Source organism: Oryzias latipes, chromosome 8 (assembly GCF_053564925.1).
Source record: "Oryzias latipes strain Hd-rR chromosome 8, Olatipes_Hd-rR_3.1".
In the NCBI taxonomy this organism is placed as follows: domain Eukaryota; kingdom Metazoa; phylum Chordata; class Actinopteri; order Beloniformes; family Adrianichthyidae; genus Oryzias; species Oryzias latipes.
The window spans coordinates 26,432,775-26,449,513 of record NC_136244.1 but is presented as its reverse complement, the minus strand read 5'-3'; the positions used below and the strand labels follow the sequence as shown (position 1 = coordinate 26,449,513).

Below are 16,739 nucleotides of genomic sequence, written 5' to 3'. Positions count from 1 at the left end.
TTGTTCACCTTGAACCAATTTTCTGTATTAAATTGACAATATTCAGGGGAACGCTTCTTTGGTGAGCGTCACACGCCAACGCCGCTCAAAATCTACAACTCCCAAAACCAACATTTTCCCACAGATGCTGGAGTTAGGAGGTGATGGATCAAAGCGTTTGAACCTGCAGAAAGTGATCTTTTGGAAAATTCAAGATGGCTGCCCCTGAGGTCAAAGGTCAATGAAACTTAACCTGCTGGCGTATTGCCATCCCATAATAACTTCCTTTGGATATCCCTGACATGCGTGTTTTGGTTCAGGATTTTAAGAAATCTCGTTTTTTGAGCCCCACCATTGATTTTTTTTCTACCGCTGATTTGGGAGGGGCAGAATTCATTTTCACCAGGAAAATTTGGATTGTTTTTTTAGGGGGGGGGGGGGGGGTCAGATATTCTGTGAAAACTGGTCCTTCAGTCTAGATTCTGCAGCCGATTCCTGGACGCCCTGAGCTGAGTTTAGTTTCTATGAGCTCATAGAAACGGTTCTGAACGGAAAGATTCTTCTCACCATCTGGAAGTTCTCCAGAACATCTGCAGACCCCATAGAAGATCCGGATTCAGATTAGGGGCGGGGCTTCAGAACCAGACTTCCTGCTTCACTTCAGGACGTTGCTACAGATGAGCTGAAAGGAAGAGCTTCGACGTAACCGTCCCGATAAACGTAAACGTGGAGAAATGAGCGGAGACGCCACAGAAAATAAACAGGGTTTTATTGGACACTACAAATGACAGAGAGGCTGAACAGCACGAGTACATGTAGAGCATCCACGCCGTGACAGACGCCACCTTCACGCTGCCTAACAGTCTGCTGGTGTTGCCATGAATACAATGGTTAGGAGTCCGAAATCAGAGGTCAGGGGTCGACAGAAGGTCGAATCCGCTCAGGAGCCCTTAGGCCCCGTGACTCTGGACTGCTGATGGGGGTGGGGGCTTGGGGGGGGCGTGTCTTCAAGGCACTGGAACAGACTCTTTTCTTTCCAGGTGAGGTAGCGATGTCACACGACGGCGACGTACATTTGGGACACACGTGGAATATCATTGGCTTTTTCCTATACGGCTGAAGGAAGAGGGAGCCGGTCCGACCCGAGGGAGGGGCCACTCAAACTGACAGTCCTGCCTTCGCCGACCAGAGGGGGTCTGGAGGTGGTTAGAGGAACTTAAAAGTGTCAGATGTCGGCGCGCACACCTGTAACTGGACCGTTCTGCTGTCCTAAACTGGAATGTATGAGTGCTGGGGGGCTGGGGTTAAAGGTCAGGAGCTCTAGAAAGTGAAGAACTTGAAGTCCAGAGAGGACGCATTTAACCGCACTCGTCCGTCTGATCGGAGGAAACGACAAAAGCAGACACGCGTCTAGACGTTTTCATTCACAATGGTCGCCACCCCGAAAAGGAAATCTCCATAGCAACCATTACGTTTTTTTCATATTTCAGGCAGATTAATATGCGTGTCAATTTTCATGCCTCCACGGCAAAGTTACATATAGCAACCAACACCGTTACCGTGGTAACAGGAAAATGAATGGAGTTTTTATGGCTGATTCAACAAAGTGACACTTTCAGGAGATTTTTAAAAAAATAGTTTGTTTAAAAGAATCTATTCATTAGACCCCAAAAGATGTTTTTTGCGGAATAAAATTGATTATTTTGCCCAAATAAAGTCGGAAATTATTGATAATAATCAGAGAACAAACTTGTGAAGACATCAAGTGAAAAGTTAAGTCATGACCTTTGACCCCTCTGGACTTCCATACCACACACATCAGGTCCAGACCCAGAAGAAGATTGTTCTCCTTCTGGACCCACAAATCAGAACACGCTCCCCCTCCCCCTGCAGCCGCAGACTCCGCCCTCCGTCATCGTACGTCAAACAAAAAAAATGACCAGAACCGCTTCGCCATTTTTAAATTAAAATAGTCTCTTCTGGGCCTCAATATCTGATTTCAAGAGGAGTGTTTCAACAAAAAAGGTCGTCTGCTTTAATGCCCACAAAGTCTGGGGTGAAATCTCGGCAAAATATCAAAATTCCAGCGTATTTTGAGTCACTCTTTAATAATTCTCTGGATTTTTATGCCTTTAAAATACATATTTCTGTAATATGTAGGAAAAATACTGTACAAAAATCAACAATTTGTAGAATAGGATTATATAAATATCTCTTTTGTAACCAATATAGAATCTTTTGGTTAACCACAGTATTGGACAACACCATCCAATAATCCCCCCCCCTCCCCCCATCTTTACATTCAATCAGCCATCTTGAAAATGAAGGCGAACACGAAGAAGAGACGACAGGCGTGTGTCCTGAAGCGGTTAGTCATGCTAACTTCAACAGAGGATCATGCGGAAACCTGAAGATAAAGGAGCTAAAAACAACAACAAGGAGCTTCAATACTAACAATCATATCAACAGAATATGTATATATTTATACTTTTATATAAAAACAACAATCTTCCATCTGAGAAATAATCGGGAGATAAATATGAGGAACCGTGAAGAGCGTGGCGACGACTCAATGGATTGTGGGACACGCATTAGTGCAGCTTAGTTTACGGGGGAGGGGGGGGGGGGGGGGGGGGGGGCACGAGTTATTGCTTAATGTCAAAGAAAATAAACAAAACATTAAAAAGGCATTTGGATGCCCGGATTGCACAAAAGGATGAAAAACATAAGTGCTGCTGGGAAATCAAACATGACCAGCTATGGGGGGAGGGGTCACATGTAAAGTTGGTGTGAACGTGAAGCCTGTTTCTCAAAGGGGCGGGGCCTCAGGTGGGTTGGCTCATGACTCCTCACCAACGTGTAAATATATATATTCATCTCTAAACCAGGAAATGAGGAACTAAAGCTTATGGTGGTGGGGGGGGGGGCAGTAGTCCTTCAAACTGACGCGGGGGCTTGTGGGTAACGGTGGGTATCGAACAGGGGTGGGTGGGGCTCACAGGGGCCCGTGCCGGGCCTCGTATTTGGCCAGAATGTTCTTGCAGCGGCCCAGCTCCTTCCTCAAGTCCGCCACCTCCATGCGCAGAGCGGCGTTCTCCTTCTCCAGGAAGCCCGCCCTGATGGCGATCTGGTTCTCCTTCAGCCGCCGGGCGTCCCGAGAGCGCTTCGCCGCCACGTTGTTCTTTCTGCGCCGGGCCCAGTACTTGTCGTCCTGCAGATTGGGGAGGGGGGGTATACGAGTCAGATTTGGCCCCGACACATTGGAATAATTGCATCCGCAATCCAAAATGGTGGCCACTGTTTGGCAACAGTGCCATAGCAACCTTAGGATTTTTTTCCCGTCTGGGGGTGTAGAACATGTACACCGGGTTTCGTGGCTCCACGTTAAACTAAATTTAAATATTGTCATAGCAACGATGAAACCGAAACGCTTGTTGGGTCAGTTTAGGAGAGTCCTTCACGTTTCATTTGAGTTTAAATGTAAGAACGGAACGGGGCGCCGTTCATTTTATGGATGACTTTTCAGAGCGAATGTGATCAAAGGAAGATATGAAGGAAATAAAAAAAATGTTAATTTTTGCCAGAAAAAAGATTCTCCTGTCCAGTATTTTCAGTGAAACGTGTAAAAATATGCTTTTGTGTGAAAACGGTTGGGCGAGAGGGTGAGTTGTCTGCACCGGCGCCCCCCAGTGGCGGGGGCGGGCAAATGCCGGGCTCACCTTCATGTCGTCAGGAATGAAGACCTTGCGGGCTTTTTTGATCATGGGCTGTGGCTTCAGCTCCTCGGCGGAGAATTTGCGCTTCCTGGGATCGAACATCTCCTGGCCCGGCACGCTGGACAGAGCCAGGTCGGCCGGGTCGGGGTCGTAGGTCATGGGCACCTGGATGGACTCGGGGTCGATTGGGCTGGGGGTGTCCCTGGAGGAGGGCAGAGCTAAAGATGGATGAGAAAACCAGAGTAAAATGTCTGATAAATATCTTTGATAAAAATTTTTTTTTAAAATGACTCCGCCCATCAGTGATTTATGCTCCGCCCCCTGGCGTTTCAAAAGCTCAGAGGGAAATCTATGTTCTGCCATAAAACAGTCGCCAAACGGGACGCCGCCGTTTGACCTCCATGTATTCTGACAGGCGTGCGCCTTCAGCACTTTAACCACGAACTACGGTTACCCCGGCAACAAGCGTTCCTGCTTCCCACACCCACAAAGAGCACTAGTGACCGCTCAACAATAAAATCCGTTCTGATAAAAATCGGATGGACCAAAGGCACAATAAAAAGACAAAACTCACGCAAAAGAAAAATCATTTTAAAGACGCATGATTCTAAAAAAAAGTTTTAGATTTATTTAGCATCTGAAAAGTTTTAATCACAAATAAATAATCGCTAATTTCATTTCTTTTGATGTGAGAAATTGTTCCAAACTAAAAAACAAAAATTGTCAAACTTGATCAACTTTTTATAAAAAAATAAAAAATCACCAAAAGGTAATCAGCAAATATATGAGATAAAAGTTTTTGGCTGTCTCTAAACAAAATCAATGTAAACAATGCATACATTAATCTTATTGTGCTATTAAAACAAAACTGATCCATAAAGTTTTTCTTTTCAACTTAAACCAATTTTACATTTTTAAGGCAAAAACTATTGTTTCCTTTAGTTTTTAATATAAATATATTGAATTTAAAATGGTTTTAATTTGACAAATACATATATTTATTGAATTCTGTATTTTGGTTGTGACATAGAAAATATAGATTCACATTGGAGGAATTTAAAAACTGTGCAGTTGTTCTGATGACGATGATTCTGATTGGGTTTTATTTTTGCAGAGGTTCTGCACAGGTTTGACCCCCACAGGTAATCCTCCACACAAACAGGCCGGCGTGTTCCGCCGCCGCCACCGCCGCAGACACCAAGCTGCTTACCGACTGAACCAGCAGCCTCAAAATAGCCCCCCCCCCCCTTGCAGCTAATGAGCAAAGATAAGAGCGGTCGGGTCAGTGACCAGCAGGCCGTTTACATCGCCTGGATAACCCCGCCCCCCTGCCAGCCGGAGAGAGCGGGATCAATCCTCGCTTCTGCTTTCATCTGTAGCGTGAACGTGCGCGCGCACGGGCGTGTCACGCTCTCAGATGAGGGGGAGATAGGAGCCCCCCCTCACAGCTGTTCGCTCTTGTGCTTTTCAGAGTCCCGGCTGCTCCTCTGATGATCAGCTGGGCGGTGCTGATCTGCAGAACCGCTTCTTCTGGACTCATGAGGTCAGCTGACGGGGAGGAAAACAAACATCTGCAGGAGCGACCGGATGCAGACTCTCTGCCCCTTCATGGGCCTCACGAGTCCAGAGGACGTTTGGTTCCAGCAGGAAACTGGCGACTAAAACTGGTGGAGATAAGCGTGAAAGAGGTTTTGGGTCACGGAGGTCGTTTCCTCGGTGCTGACGGGTGTCTGTGCTCCACCTTTAGCTTGTGGGTGGAGTTTGTTGCCGGGCCACCTTTGGTTAAATTAAAAAATAAATACACGCCATGGGACACCCGCCCCCCTTTAGCGGCTGTGGGTGAAATGGTGATCGCTCAGGTGGCTGCGGCGCGGTGGCGGCGAGGGAGGCCAGACTGGCAGAGCGGGAACAATAGCGAGCGCATGTGACAGCAGCACGCCCGGGTCCATGTGACCTCGACGGGGAACAGCCTGTGCTCTGCTCTAAGGCCTGCCGGAGCCCAGGCCGGCGAGGGAGGGGGAGCAAGAGGGAAGGTGGGGGAGGGGGCTGAAAGTGAGATCGAGTGGGGGGGGGCCTTCGGCGCCGTGTTAAGCTCGGTGCTGCACACGGCAGCCGCGTGTGTTGGTCACATGGACCTGCAGGAAAACCCGACCGCCTTCACGTGAGAAACCGATGCGGAGACGGGCCGCGCACGTGCACGGATGCTGGGAAAAGCAGCATGCGCGCACGTGCACGGATGCTGGGAAAAGCAGCATGCAGCTCCTCTGACCCATCCGCTCTGGTTTGTATCCCACTATCCACAGCTGATGCACGTCTGCGCCGGCGGCGGCGGCAGGTTTGCGTGACTGCAGCTGCTCAGCGTTTTGTTAGTAAAATCATAAAAACAAACATTTTGGTCGAGAACGACGGGAATCGGGCGTCTGCCGGACAAGAAGACGCTGGCGGTGCAGCTCCTCCGTGCTGAGGGCGCGTTTGTGCGGACGCCAGCGTCTACCAGGAAAGCGCCATCACATAGAAACCAGCTTCCTGTAACCAATCCACAGGTGCTTCTGCAAATTCTAACGGCTCATTTTTCTGAGAAACGACTGTTTTCCATGATGTAAACGTTCCTGCCTGTGTGGCTCTGAAACACTGCGCAGAAATTATTTACCCGCCCGTTTACGGATTTTATCCGCTTCTGACCGACACAACAGGTCCCACCACAGAGGTCAGAGGTCATGGGACCATCAGGGTTTTGAATTCAACACCTCTAACCTGTTGCTGTGACCGCATCAAACTGAGTCGTTCCCGTTTTTGTGCGTTTGCTGTCGAGAAACATGTTGGAAATCCTCAGGAATGAAATGTATTAAAAAAAACTTCACATCCACAGAGACCGCCAGGGTCACCCGTCTTCCTGAAGGTCAGATCCGTCGACATACGTTGTGTTTGTAAGTAAGACGCCATCTTGGCGATACCTCCTGATGCTTTTTAAAGACCCACTCTGATAAAAAAAATTATTTCTAGGTTGTTTTTTTAACATCTTGCAGCATTTTTCTGATGATGGAGGACATATATAAATAAAATTAAGATTAAAATTGTATTTATTTATACAAATCGTTGTGGAGCAGACCAAAAGAAAAATGCTGTTTTACAAAGACCATATTTGTGACGTAGAAAATACACTGGGCGGAGCCGCAGGGTCAATGCTCCGCCCCTTTCTGATGCATCCACCTGCAGACAAACAGATGTTTTGTTTTTCTGAGCTGGAATCTGGATCTAAACTGGACGGATGGACACATCTGATGCTGCTGTCATTTTGGTTGCTTCGCTAATGTTAGGTTGGGGGTGTGAGGGCCTGTAAGCTAGAGGGAGAGTTTGTAAACAAAGAGCTCTCAGCAACAGGGAGGGGAAGCGGGGATGGACTTACTCTACAACACAACTACTGCATCTGATCAGAAGATGATCAGAGTGGGACTTTAAAGCTTTTGATTTTGATATGAAAGACATTTTTTAGGAATATTTTTTTAATTTGGCACTTCACTAAACCTCCTGGTGTTTCAGACTAAGTCATGGGGAGGAAGCGGCCGTGCGGCACATCAGCTGGAAACCAGCAGGAACCAAAAAAGTCCAAACCCCTTCACGGCTGGAGATTCAGCCCAGAGCACGACAGGCTCAGGTCGCAGTAGAAAGCATCAACACACAGGTCTATCTGCCCCTCTGGGGTAAATCTGACTCAGCAGCACGAGTCGGTTTCCATGGGTAGCTGCAGCTTTCACAGGTGACTGTTGTGGCAGGAGGCAGCGCCGCTGAGCCTCCATCTGCCTATCAGCTCCATCGGATGTGCTGCCAGACTCAGAGCGGGGGGTGGGGTGGGGGGTGGGTGTTTGTTTACATGCATCTAGCGTTCATGACTCCAAGGACAACAACCGCCACAATTCACGTTTATCAGTGAGCAGCACGGACGGGCTGAAAGGTCACCGGGAGGCGGCGGTTTCTGCCAGCAGACTCTAAACCAGTTTACAACCGCGGCTCAAAGGTCTCAGGTGTAAAACTGTACCCAGTCACTGAGACTGACAGCAGGAGCCTGCATTCGTGGAGCGCAGCAGCCCCCCCTCCCCCCCCCAGCACCTCTGTGTGCTGCAGGTGTGCTTGGGTCAGACTCCGCCGCATGTGCATCCTACCTGCTGTGCTGGGGCTGCGCAGACAGGTCTGCGGCGCCATGGCCGTGTGGACGGAGGTGGTGGCGCGGCTGCTGAGGTCCACCACGGAGGGCGTGGGCGGCGCGGGGGGCGGGGCCTGTTGCATGGAGGCCTGTGGCGTCTGCGGGGCCTGCTCACCCTGGGCCGTGTTCGCCGGGATGCCGTTTTCCTCCAGGAACTCCTCCAGGTCCATGTACTCCAGCTGGAAGTTGTCTCCATCGTAGGGGAGGGTCTTGTCCCACAGAGTCGGACCGAGGAAAGCCGACTGGGGGTGGTTGGCCGCGCTGCTCTCATCCTCGAGCTTCTTCTCCTTCTCCTTCTCCTTTCCAAACCCTGAAAACGAAAGCACAGTCAGTCCATTGTACCACGGCTGGGGCGGATCACGGGTCACTGTCGGAGCAGAAATAGAAACATGTCTGCGCCCAGACAATCAGGGAATTTTATGAAATTCTTTTTTTTATTTTTCGAACCTATATATATTTAAAGAGAATTTAAAATACCTGACTCACAATAATACTGTCATTTTTTTAAACAAAAATTGACATTTTAACAACAGCACAGTGAACATGAAAAAATTACATTCAGTACATCCCCCCCCCATGTTCATGGATATTTCAGAAAGTATTCATTTGTGTGGCCTGACCCTTTAACGCGCTCATTCATGCCCAGATAACGTCAGGACATAGACGGAGCCAGGACCGGCGCCCTCTACTGGACCGACGGCGCAAACGCCAATAAATCCCAATTAGAGGTTTAAAGGTTATAAACAGCACTTCGAAACTCAGACTAGAAAGACTGATAAAAGTCTGCGCAATGCCAACAAGGCAACACAAACAAGCACAAACAGCCAACTAAAATCCAGTCCAGACAAACATCTTTCTTTTCTGACCTCTAAACGATTTTCAGATTCTAGTTCTACGGGCTCACTTTCTTTGACAAAGATTGTTAAAATGCGAGAGGAGTAACTCGTGAAATAATATCTAATTGGCCAATGTCCTTCAAAGCGCCCCATCCGTCAAATCCACGAATATCTACAGTAGAGCGACAACCACCAGAGCTTTAAAAGCGCGTCAAGAAGAAGTTTCGGGCTTTCCCGCGTACCTTCGTCGTGATGGAAGGGCAGCTTGAGCGGATTTTCCAGCAGGGATTTCAGGACGCCGTGAGTCGGCGGCAAGAAAGTTGGGTTTATGGGAAGAGGTCTGGCCATTTTCTCCATCTGTCTTGAAGAGCGACTGGAGAAGCAAGCTCACAAAAACTCAATTTCCCCCCCAAGAGGTAACAAAAAAAAAAAAAAAGAAGTCGTTTAGCCGGCCGGTGGAGCGATCCGCGCAGGTGGGCAGGACGAAGCCCGGGCTCTGACGGACGACAGGAGGCTTCGCGCAGCAGCAGGACGACGAGCGGCTGGAGGTCTGTCGTCGAGGCTCTCTGGCAAATAGGTAGAGGAGGCGGAGGGAGCGCGCGCGGGGAGGGAGGGGGGCGCTGCACTCCTCAATACATGTGCGGTGACGTCAAAGCACTGGGAAGGCGGGATTTGTGGTGCGTTCAGGAGCAAAAGAGGAGCACTGGGAAAAATATGACGCGACTTTATGAACACCTGGGGTAATGTACTAAATTTACAACTTGCAACACAAAAGAGTTTTTTTTTCTTCAAGTTTCTGTGTTTTCAACATGTTCTTGCAGCTTTTTTTTCCATGATGAAGGACATATTTAAATAATTTAAAGGATCCGTGTCATGAAAAAAAAATCTCCATTTGGAGTTTTTAAGTGTATTTTAATGTTCATTCCTCACTATAAACAACCGGTAATATATGATCATATATATGGATATAGTTTACTCTGAAAGGCTTAAGAAAATCAGGAGAGAGAGAGACAGAGAGAGAGAGACAGAGACACAGACAGACAGACAGACAGACAGAGACTCTTTGACCTCTTGTAGGATCTTTCATGATGGAGGACATATATAAAATAATTAATCCTGCATTCCTGAGTATGTCTTTATTTAGATCACAATGAATCCGAGCAGATGAAAAAAATGGTGTTTGAAAAACCTCTCATTCTCTTTGGTCGGCTCATTCTGATGCATAGACAAAAGACTTGATCTGGATCTTCTCTAATTCAAATTCATGAAAACAACGCTCTGTTTCTCATTGTTTCCATTGATTTCTATACGTCATGTTTCTGTGTAGTTTTGTTGTAGTTTACTGTTGGTTTCTTCTTTTTGGGTGATTTGTACATAGCCAAACTCACCTGGAGGCAACGTTTACACGTGCGTACCTTTAACATGGGGACATGACGGGGTCCAGACTGGCTTTGTAACTTCAGTGCGATCATTCTACAGACGACTGTTGAAGCTTTGCTGCTTCCCCAGAAATGAACTCAAACGAAAAAGGTGACAATGGAAATAACCTTTTCTAACCTTTAACCTCATAGCCTTTATAAAAAAGAACAACAAAAAACGCACGCCAAAGACTCAAAGCATCTACTCGCACTAAATGAGACGACTGAACAAACCGAGCTGACCTCCACACATGACAGGCTGTGGAAAAAAACAAACATTCTCAAAACCCAGCAACGAGTACAGCAAAGACAAACATCACCAAAAAAACTACTTTGTTTTCTTATTCTACCAATTTACAAATACAAAGAGCCCTTACTTTTTCTAAACCTGATTGTTGTGCCATCTGATGTAATATTTACAGGAGAAATCTATCTGAAGAAAAATAAATCCTGCAGAGTATTACGGAGATTTGAGCCTTAAAACACGCCTTTTAAATGCACTTTGAGTTTTTTTTCCAGTCGCAAGCTAAAGAACTATAAGAACTATTCATTATCTATAACCCTTATGTTGATTCAACTTTTTCACTTTTGCGATGTAACAAAACAACACAACATCATAAGTTGTGAGCAGTTGTCTAAGGGGTCTCAAACTGCAAGAGTCAAATGAGATTTAATCAGAGATGAGTCTTGTTTACATAATATCGAATTTTTTCAGACCATAAGACGCATCAGATTTTAGGGTGCATCAAGCCAGGCTCCTGACTGGAGTACCTACAATTCTCCAAGAATCTATCGTACATTGCGGCTTCATAGTTTACCAAAGTCTTTACGAATGCATTTTCACAGTTTTCAGTGCAGTCTACCACAGAAAAACCTGGAGCGACGGAAGCAAGGGAAAGCGAGGCTAATGTTAGCGTGCCAATATTTAAAACATTTTATTCAATTCAATTTTAAAATAGCCCAATATTACAACAATAGTCGTCTCAATGGGCTTTATACCGGTAATTGTTTAGTCAAATCATAAGGATCATGAATTCAATAGGTAAATTCTAAACCGAACTAAACTAAACAGACAAACAGAACTGGGTATCCCTGCCCTTAGAGCCTCCTTCGCGGTAAGGAAAAACTCCTAAAAAAATTTGATTTTATGCTAAATAAATAATAATAATTATTTTAATAACATAAAAGGTCTAATAAAAAAAAAGTCTTCAATTGTTCTCTGTCTGCTAAATGGGTAAACAATTGGAGCATAGCATAAAGCACAGGAAAGGGAATTCTTTGTCAGGAATACTCTGGCGAAGGCAAGGCTACCAAGTGGAGCACTTTGTCCTTTTAGCCTCCCTGACACCATAAAACTCTGTAACGGTTAGGGACGACAAGCGTCACATATACGGTTTCTTTTGTCCGTAATTTCTGGGACAAACAAATTACTCGCCGAGACAAAACGGGTACATTATAGAAACCATATCTAAGCACAAAAGCATTTCTAAATTGGATAATAATCTATTTCATCATTGTAATCACTGAGTTTTCATCCTCATATTGCTATGCCACATTTGTACCAGTAGTTTTCTTTCTATACATCATGATAGATTGCCCACATAAAATGCACACAATAAAATTAAAAACCTCCCTTTTTCCTTAGTCTGGTTTCACACAGAAGTAGGCCATTGCAGCAAAGCAAACAACAGCGCCAGGACTCCAGTCTCTTTATGTGGCTTTATGACGCGTTTCATACAATAGGCTTGTAATTCATGTTTACCTACCAAGACACATCAATCACACAAGCTGTCACCTCTGGGATAAAGCTGTAGCCTGTTTCCCAATGCCTTCACGGCTCACTTGCAACTCTTCCATTTCAAACGGCAACAAGGTACCGACACGAATCTTTGTGTTTACATTCTTCAACTCCGCTCATTCGACGTCTTTTAACCCAAACAAAAATCTTTAGAAACTTATCATTGTGGGCATGTTCTTTTTTTGAGAACACCGTTAAAATCATGTTGGTAGAAAGTCTACAAACGTGGCAGCAGGGAGAACATGACTACGTAGACATGACACAGAAAAAAACTCTACTCTTTATATTTTATGGCACATGTCCTCAGAACAAAGAAGAGAGTCGTTGAAATCTCTATTTTTGAGTTCTTCTCAAATCATCGGCAAACCAGGAAAAGCAGCTCAGAAATGACAAAATCAATTTGGTTTCCTAAAAATACAACAGCAGCACAACATCATCTCCCAATCACAACTCCCTAAAGATGGCCTCAATGGAGCTGCCAACATGAAATTGTAATTAGATCTCAAAAACTGTGAGAATGACACCTTCTTTAGGGAAATGGTGGCTTTTGAACTTCTTCCTCATATTTGGGGATCTTATTTCTTTTGTTAGCCTTTCCCAAAAATATGAAGGTGTTAAAAGTTACGTTAACCACGGCATTTCTCCTAGAGCCATAGAAATATCAGCTTTCATCCAATTACTATACATTTACAACAAGCTACAGCTGAATATGTTATGTAATCACATAGAGGTTATGGGTGAAGCCTTAAAACACCTTTTTGTGGTTAATATGGCGTCAGTACCTTCACAGAGGCTGCCGTTTTGAACCATCCTTAATGGCTGAGATCAGAACAAGTACTTTAGCAGTAATATTTATAGAATAGGGAGAAGTTTTGATTATGTCTTTTTAAGAGAAAATCTTATTTGTACACAATAGTTAAGTGCTTTACTGATCCACCTTCAGTCCACACCCTTACTAACTAAGGAGATTTGAAGCTTAATGGGGAACAGGAACATGATGCACATATGAGAACCTTCTTTCTAGAAAAACTACAGTTTCGCAGGTTCCTCAAAGCTTTCAGAGTTAATAAAGTAGAAGTGTTACAAAGGCTGTGAATATACACAGCAGTCCTGACCTTTAGGCGCCGAATTCAAAAATCAAACACAATAATAAGCTCTGGAATAACTGGATGACAGAGCTGCTCCATCTACTTGATCTTGTGACACAGATTGCTGCTACAGTTCTCTGCTCAGGTGGCACATTTTCATATTTTTAGCATAAACCCCTGGTGTACTCGAACACCTCGCATACAGCATGAAGTCTGGATCTGGAGGAGGCTGTAAATCAGAGCAAAGAGGAAGCAGTCCAATGTGGCACAATAACTGATGATGACGTGAATGTTAGCTTGACCTATTTTCAGCCAATGGGCGTTGTCAGGCTGCAGTTCTGCAAGTCTTCAGCTGAGGCCGAAGCTTACAGTTGAAATATTGGCTGAGTCATGGTTTAAACTCCTTACGCTGCTCCTTTACTTGTTTTTATATAAATGAATAAATACAGTAAATCACCTCTGAGAAATGGATATGACAGGAATGATACACTGCAGAAAATCCAAATCCAGACTTTATTTCTTTGTCAAATACAGTTTTTAAAGAGCTCTATGTCTTTACACAAACCCAATCTATGAAGTTCAGCTTCCTGGAGTTTTCATGTGTGAAAACAAAGTTTCAGCCATTTGACAATTCTGAGCAGTGGATGAATGAAAGTTTGTCACGTCAGTTCAAACACTGTTTGCTCTAATCACTCTTCATGCCAAACAGACTCTGCTGGTTTATGGGTGTGATGTGGACTTACAGTTGTGGGTGTTTTCAAGAAAGAATCACGGTCTCAACCCCTGGTTCACAACAAAAATAGCAAGTAAAAAGCTGTAAAAGTCAGCCTTTTGGCCAAATTGGTTATCATCTCATCATTTTCCTTTAAAATCCAGCCGCTGGACTCTTAGATAACTCTGTAAGGATGTTAAGTAAAACTGAATGAAACCAAAAAAAAATAATAATAAAAGTGTAGTGTTCCGTGAATTAAGCTATTGCTTTTGTAAATGTCCCAACTGCTATCCATAGTGCTGATTTACGGCTGTCGCAAATGGAAAAATAATGAACGTCATGCTCTTTACCCTCATCCATGTCTCTGCTAAACCCTAAACAGTCAGAAAAACATACATTATAAAAAGTGGTGAAAAAAAACTAAAAAGACAGCTATTAAGCCTGCACAATAAATTAAAATCGTATCGTCATCCCGATGTCAGCCTGAGCAGTACGCTTATTGTAAAAGACAGCGTAAACTGCAATAAATGTTTACAAACATGCTAAAATAGTTTCATGGCAGCTTGAAGCGTTTAACCAATCAAATAAAGCCCTTTATGCATTTGACCGATCAGATGGACAGCTTATGGGGCTGTGCACCGTTACATAGGTGGCGGTTCAATTCCCCAATCAAGCTCAACAATTCACAGATGGCGCCACGATTCTTACTATTTAATATGCTTTAACAGCTTTGACAGCAGTAAACAAAACATAAACATCACTGTTGTTTTGGATCATTTGTAAAAGAATCCTGAAAATGTTCCACAGTTTTCCATCCTCAAAGTTTAGCCGACTTCAGTTCGAGTAGATCGATGACAAGAAGATAAATGAAGACACAGCAACACCTCATTAAAAACACGGAACAACTAGAAAACACTCAAAGTCCTGAAAATGGTGTTTTCATGTCCTTATAACCTTTTTTTCATTATGAAGGACATACAAAGAATCTAAGCTTAAATTCTCTGAGCTTCTTTATTCAAATCGTGGTGAATCAGGAGCAGATTTTTGAACTTTTAAACCTTAAGGCATTCATCTTGGTCCGTCTGTCACAGAAAAACCGTTTGAGCAACAAAAACGTTTTCTGGTTTAGACCCTTATCCATCTCTTTGAAGTGCTTTCAGTGCGTCTAACACCATTGGGCACATTTGCAAAAGTAGAACCTACCTGCAAGTAGCAAGGAATGGCTTTAATACAAAGTATTAAAAGTAACTGCACAGTTTTCAAGGGAAAGGGTTTCTTGAGGGGCGAATTCCATCCCAACAATGATTTGTTCAATGGTTTGGACCATTTCTAGTTTTGTGAAATCTTTTGAATGCCCCATTTTACAGCATTATGTACACATTTCCTGTGGGATTGTCAAGGCAAATCTAAATAAAATTGGCGAAGATAGTGTTTATTTCCAGAAAAAAAACAACCATTCAGCATCTCCTTCATGTCTAGTCTCACAAAAGGAGCTAATTGACTCTTATAAATAGAAATCCACATCAAATTTCAAATACTAAGCTACACAATAGTTTCCTGTTGTAAGAAATATGTAAAAGTAAGGCTGATTTCGTTTTGATGCTGAATTACATCCTGTAAATTACATTTAATTTACCCAACGCCTCTTCAGCTGACTTTCTCTGGGTCCTTGTCTAATTCTGCTGCAGTCGTTTAGGGACATGCCTCTGTGTTCAGCTGACTGCCTTCATACAATATGAGTTTTGTTTGCTTTATACGTCACAAATTTCCCTTGTAAAGAGTTTTTGTACACTGCAGTTCTCTGCGGGTTGTTGTTCTCAACAACCTGCTCATCTGGATGAGGACATGAAATGCTCACAATTACCTGCAGCTGACACGAAACACACAGCAGCTCTGGACTTCCGCCTTTGGTTTAACAGCTGCAGCTTATCACTCACAAGACTGTGATCAAGTGATGATACATTTGATCAGTGAGACAGAAGAATTCAATGCCTGCTGTTGGAGGCAACAGTCAAATGTAATGAGGAGCTCAGAAAATAACGGAAACAGCAGCTGCTTCATCCGAGCATGCGTATCCATTTCAGTCCTAGCTGCTCGAGTGGGAGGTGTGCTGTGGACAGGTAAGGACCTGAGGTGAATGAGCCAGATGAGCTGTGGTTTGATGATCAGATTTGCACTCAGCTGTGATTGTTTTTCACAGATAACGGAAGCACTTTGGAAGCCATACTGCTGCCGTTTGCAGAGTTACACATCTAGCTGCACACAGCATGTCGTCAAATATTTGCCAAAGAATCAACATTACAACGCCACCACCTGAGCGAACTGGACAAACTTAAAGGACATCCGAGGTTGACAAGTGGGGTCTTTTAATCAGTTCTGATTTATTTACTATCCAGAAACATGAGGGGGTGGGAATTCAAAAATACATGACACAAGGTGGTTTTTAAGCCACAACAAACAAAACTCTTATTGAAAACAACTTTTTGGACCTAAAAAAAAAAAATGTAATTATTGAAAGAAGTATAAAAAAACTACCCTGACTTTATTAGTTAACAAAAGAAAGTTTAACTTTTTATTCTGTGATATGGAACTTAAACGGAAAAGAAATCAGTAACGCCTGACTAATTGTAAAAAAAAGTCATACAGAATCTAGAAAGGCCTTCTTCAGATATAATAGTACAGTTGACCCTTTGTCTTTAGTTTTGTTGGAGGTTTAAAACAAATAACGGGATGAAAATATCAAATACTGCCTGAAACTAAAGAAAAACTAGAATTTAAAAAAAAAAACAACAGTATCATCTGTATACACTAAGAATTATTCTCACACTATCACACAGGAAATCTCAACACAGCGGCAAAGATTTGTCTTTGAAACAAAATCACAGACAAAGTTTAGGAGCTTTTAGTGTCACCTTTGATAAAGTCAAGAGGAAAAAATGGCTCTGGAGTTCAACCTTTTACTAGGATCACATTGTTAGTAATATTTTGCCA

General features: G+C 43.9%; 1 protein-coding gene across 2 annotated transcripts in view; it reads right to left on the bottom strand.

Moving 5' to 3' along the window:
* Window positions 1-731: 731 nt before the first annotated feature.
* hlfa (HLF transcription factor, PAR bZIP family member a) overlaps window positions 732-16,739 on the bottom strand; it is a 58,652-nt gene continuing 42,644 nt past the window's right edge. The window contains exons 1-4 of one of the 2 annotated variants that reach the window (XM_023957278.2): window positions 8,975-9,372; window positions 7,856-8,206; window positions 3,699-3,913; window positions 732-3,190 (exon numbers count right to left, since the gene is read on the bottom strand). In XM_023957278.2, the coding sequence (XP_023813046.1) occupies window positions 2,975-3,190; window positions 3,699-3,913; window positions 7,856-8,206; window positions 8,975-9,089 (897 nt within the window). In that variant the 5' untranslated portion in view covers window positions 9,090-9,372 and the 3' untranslated portion in view covers window positions 732-2,974. Of the gene's footprint in view, window positions 3,191-3,698; window positions 3,914-7,855; window positions 8,207-8,974; window positions 9,373-16,739 lie in introns of those variants that run through there. The other variant, XM_023957279.2, reaches the window with a different exon arrangement.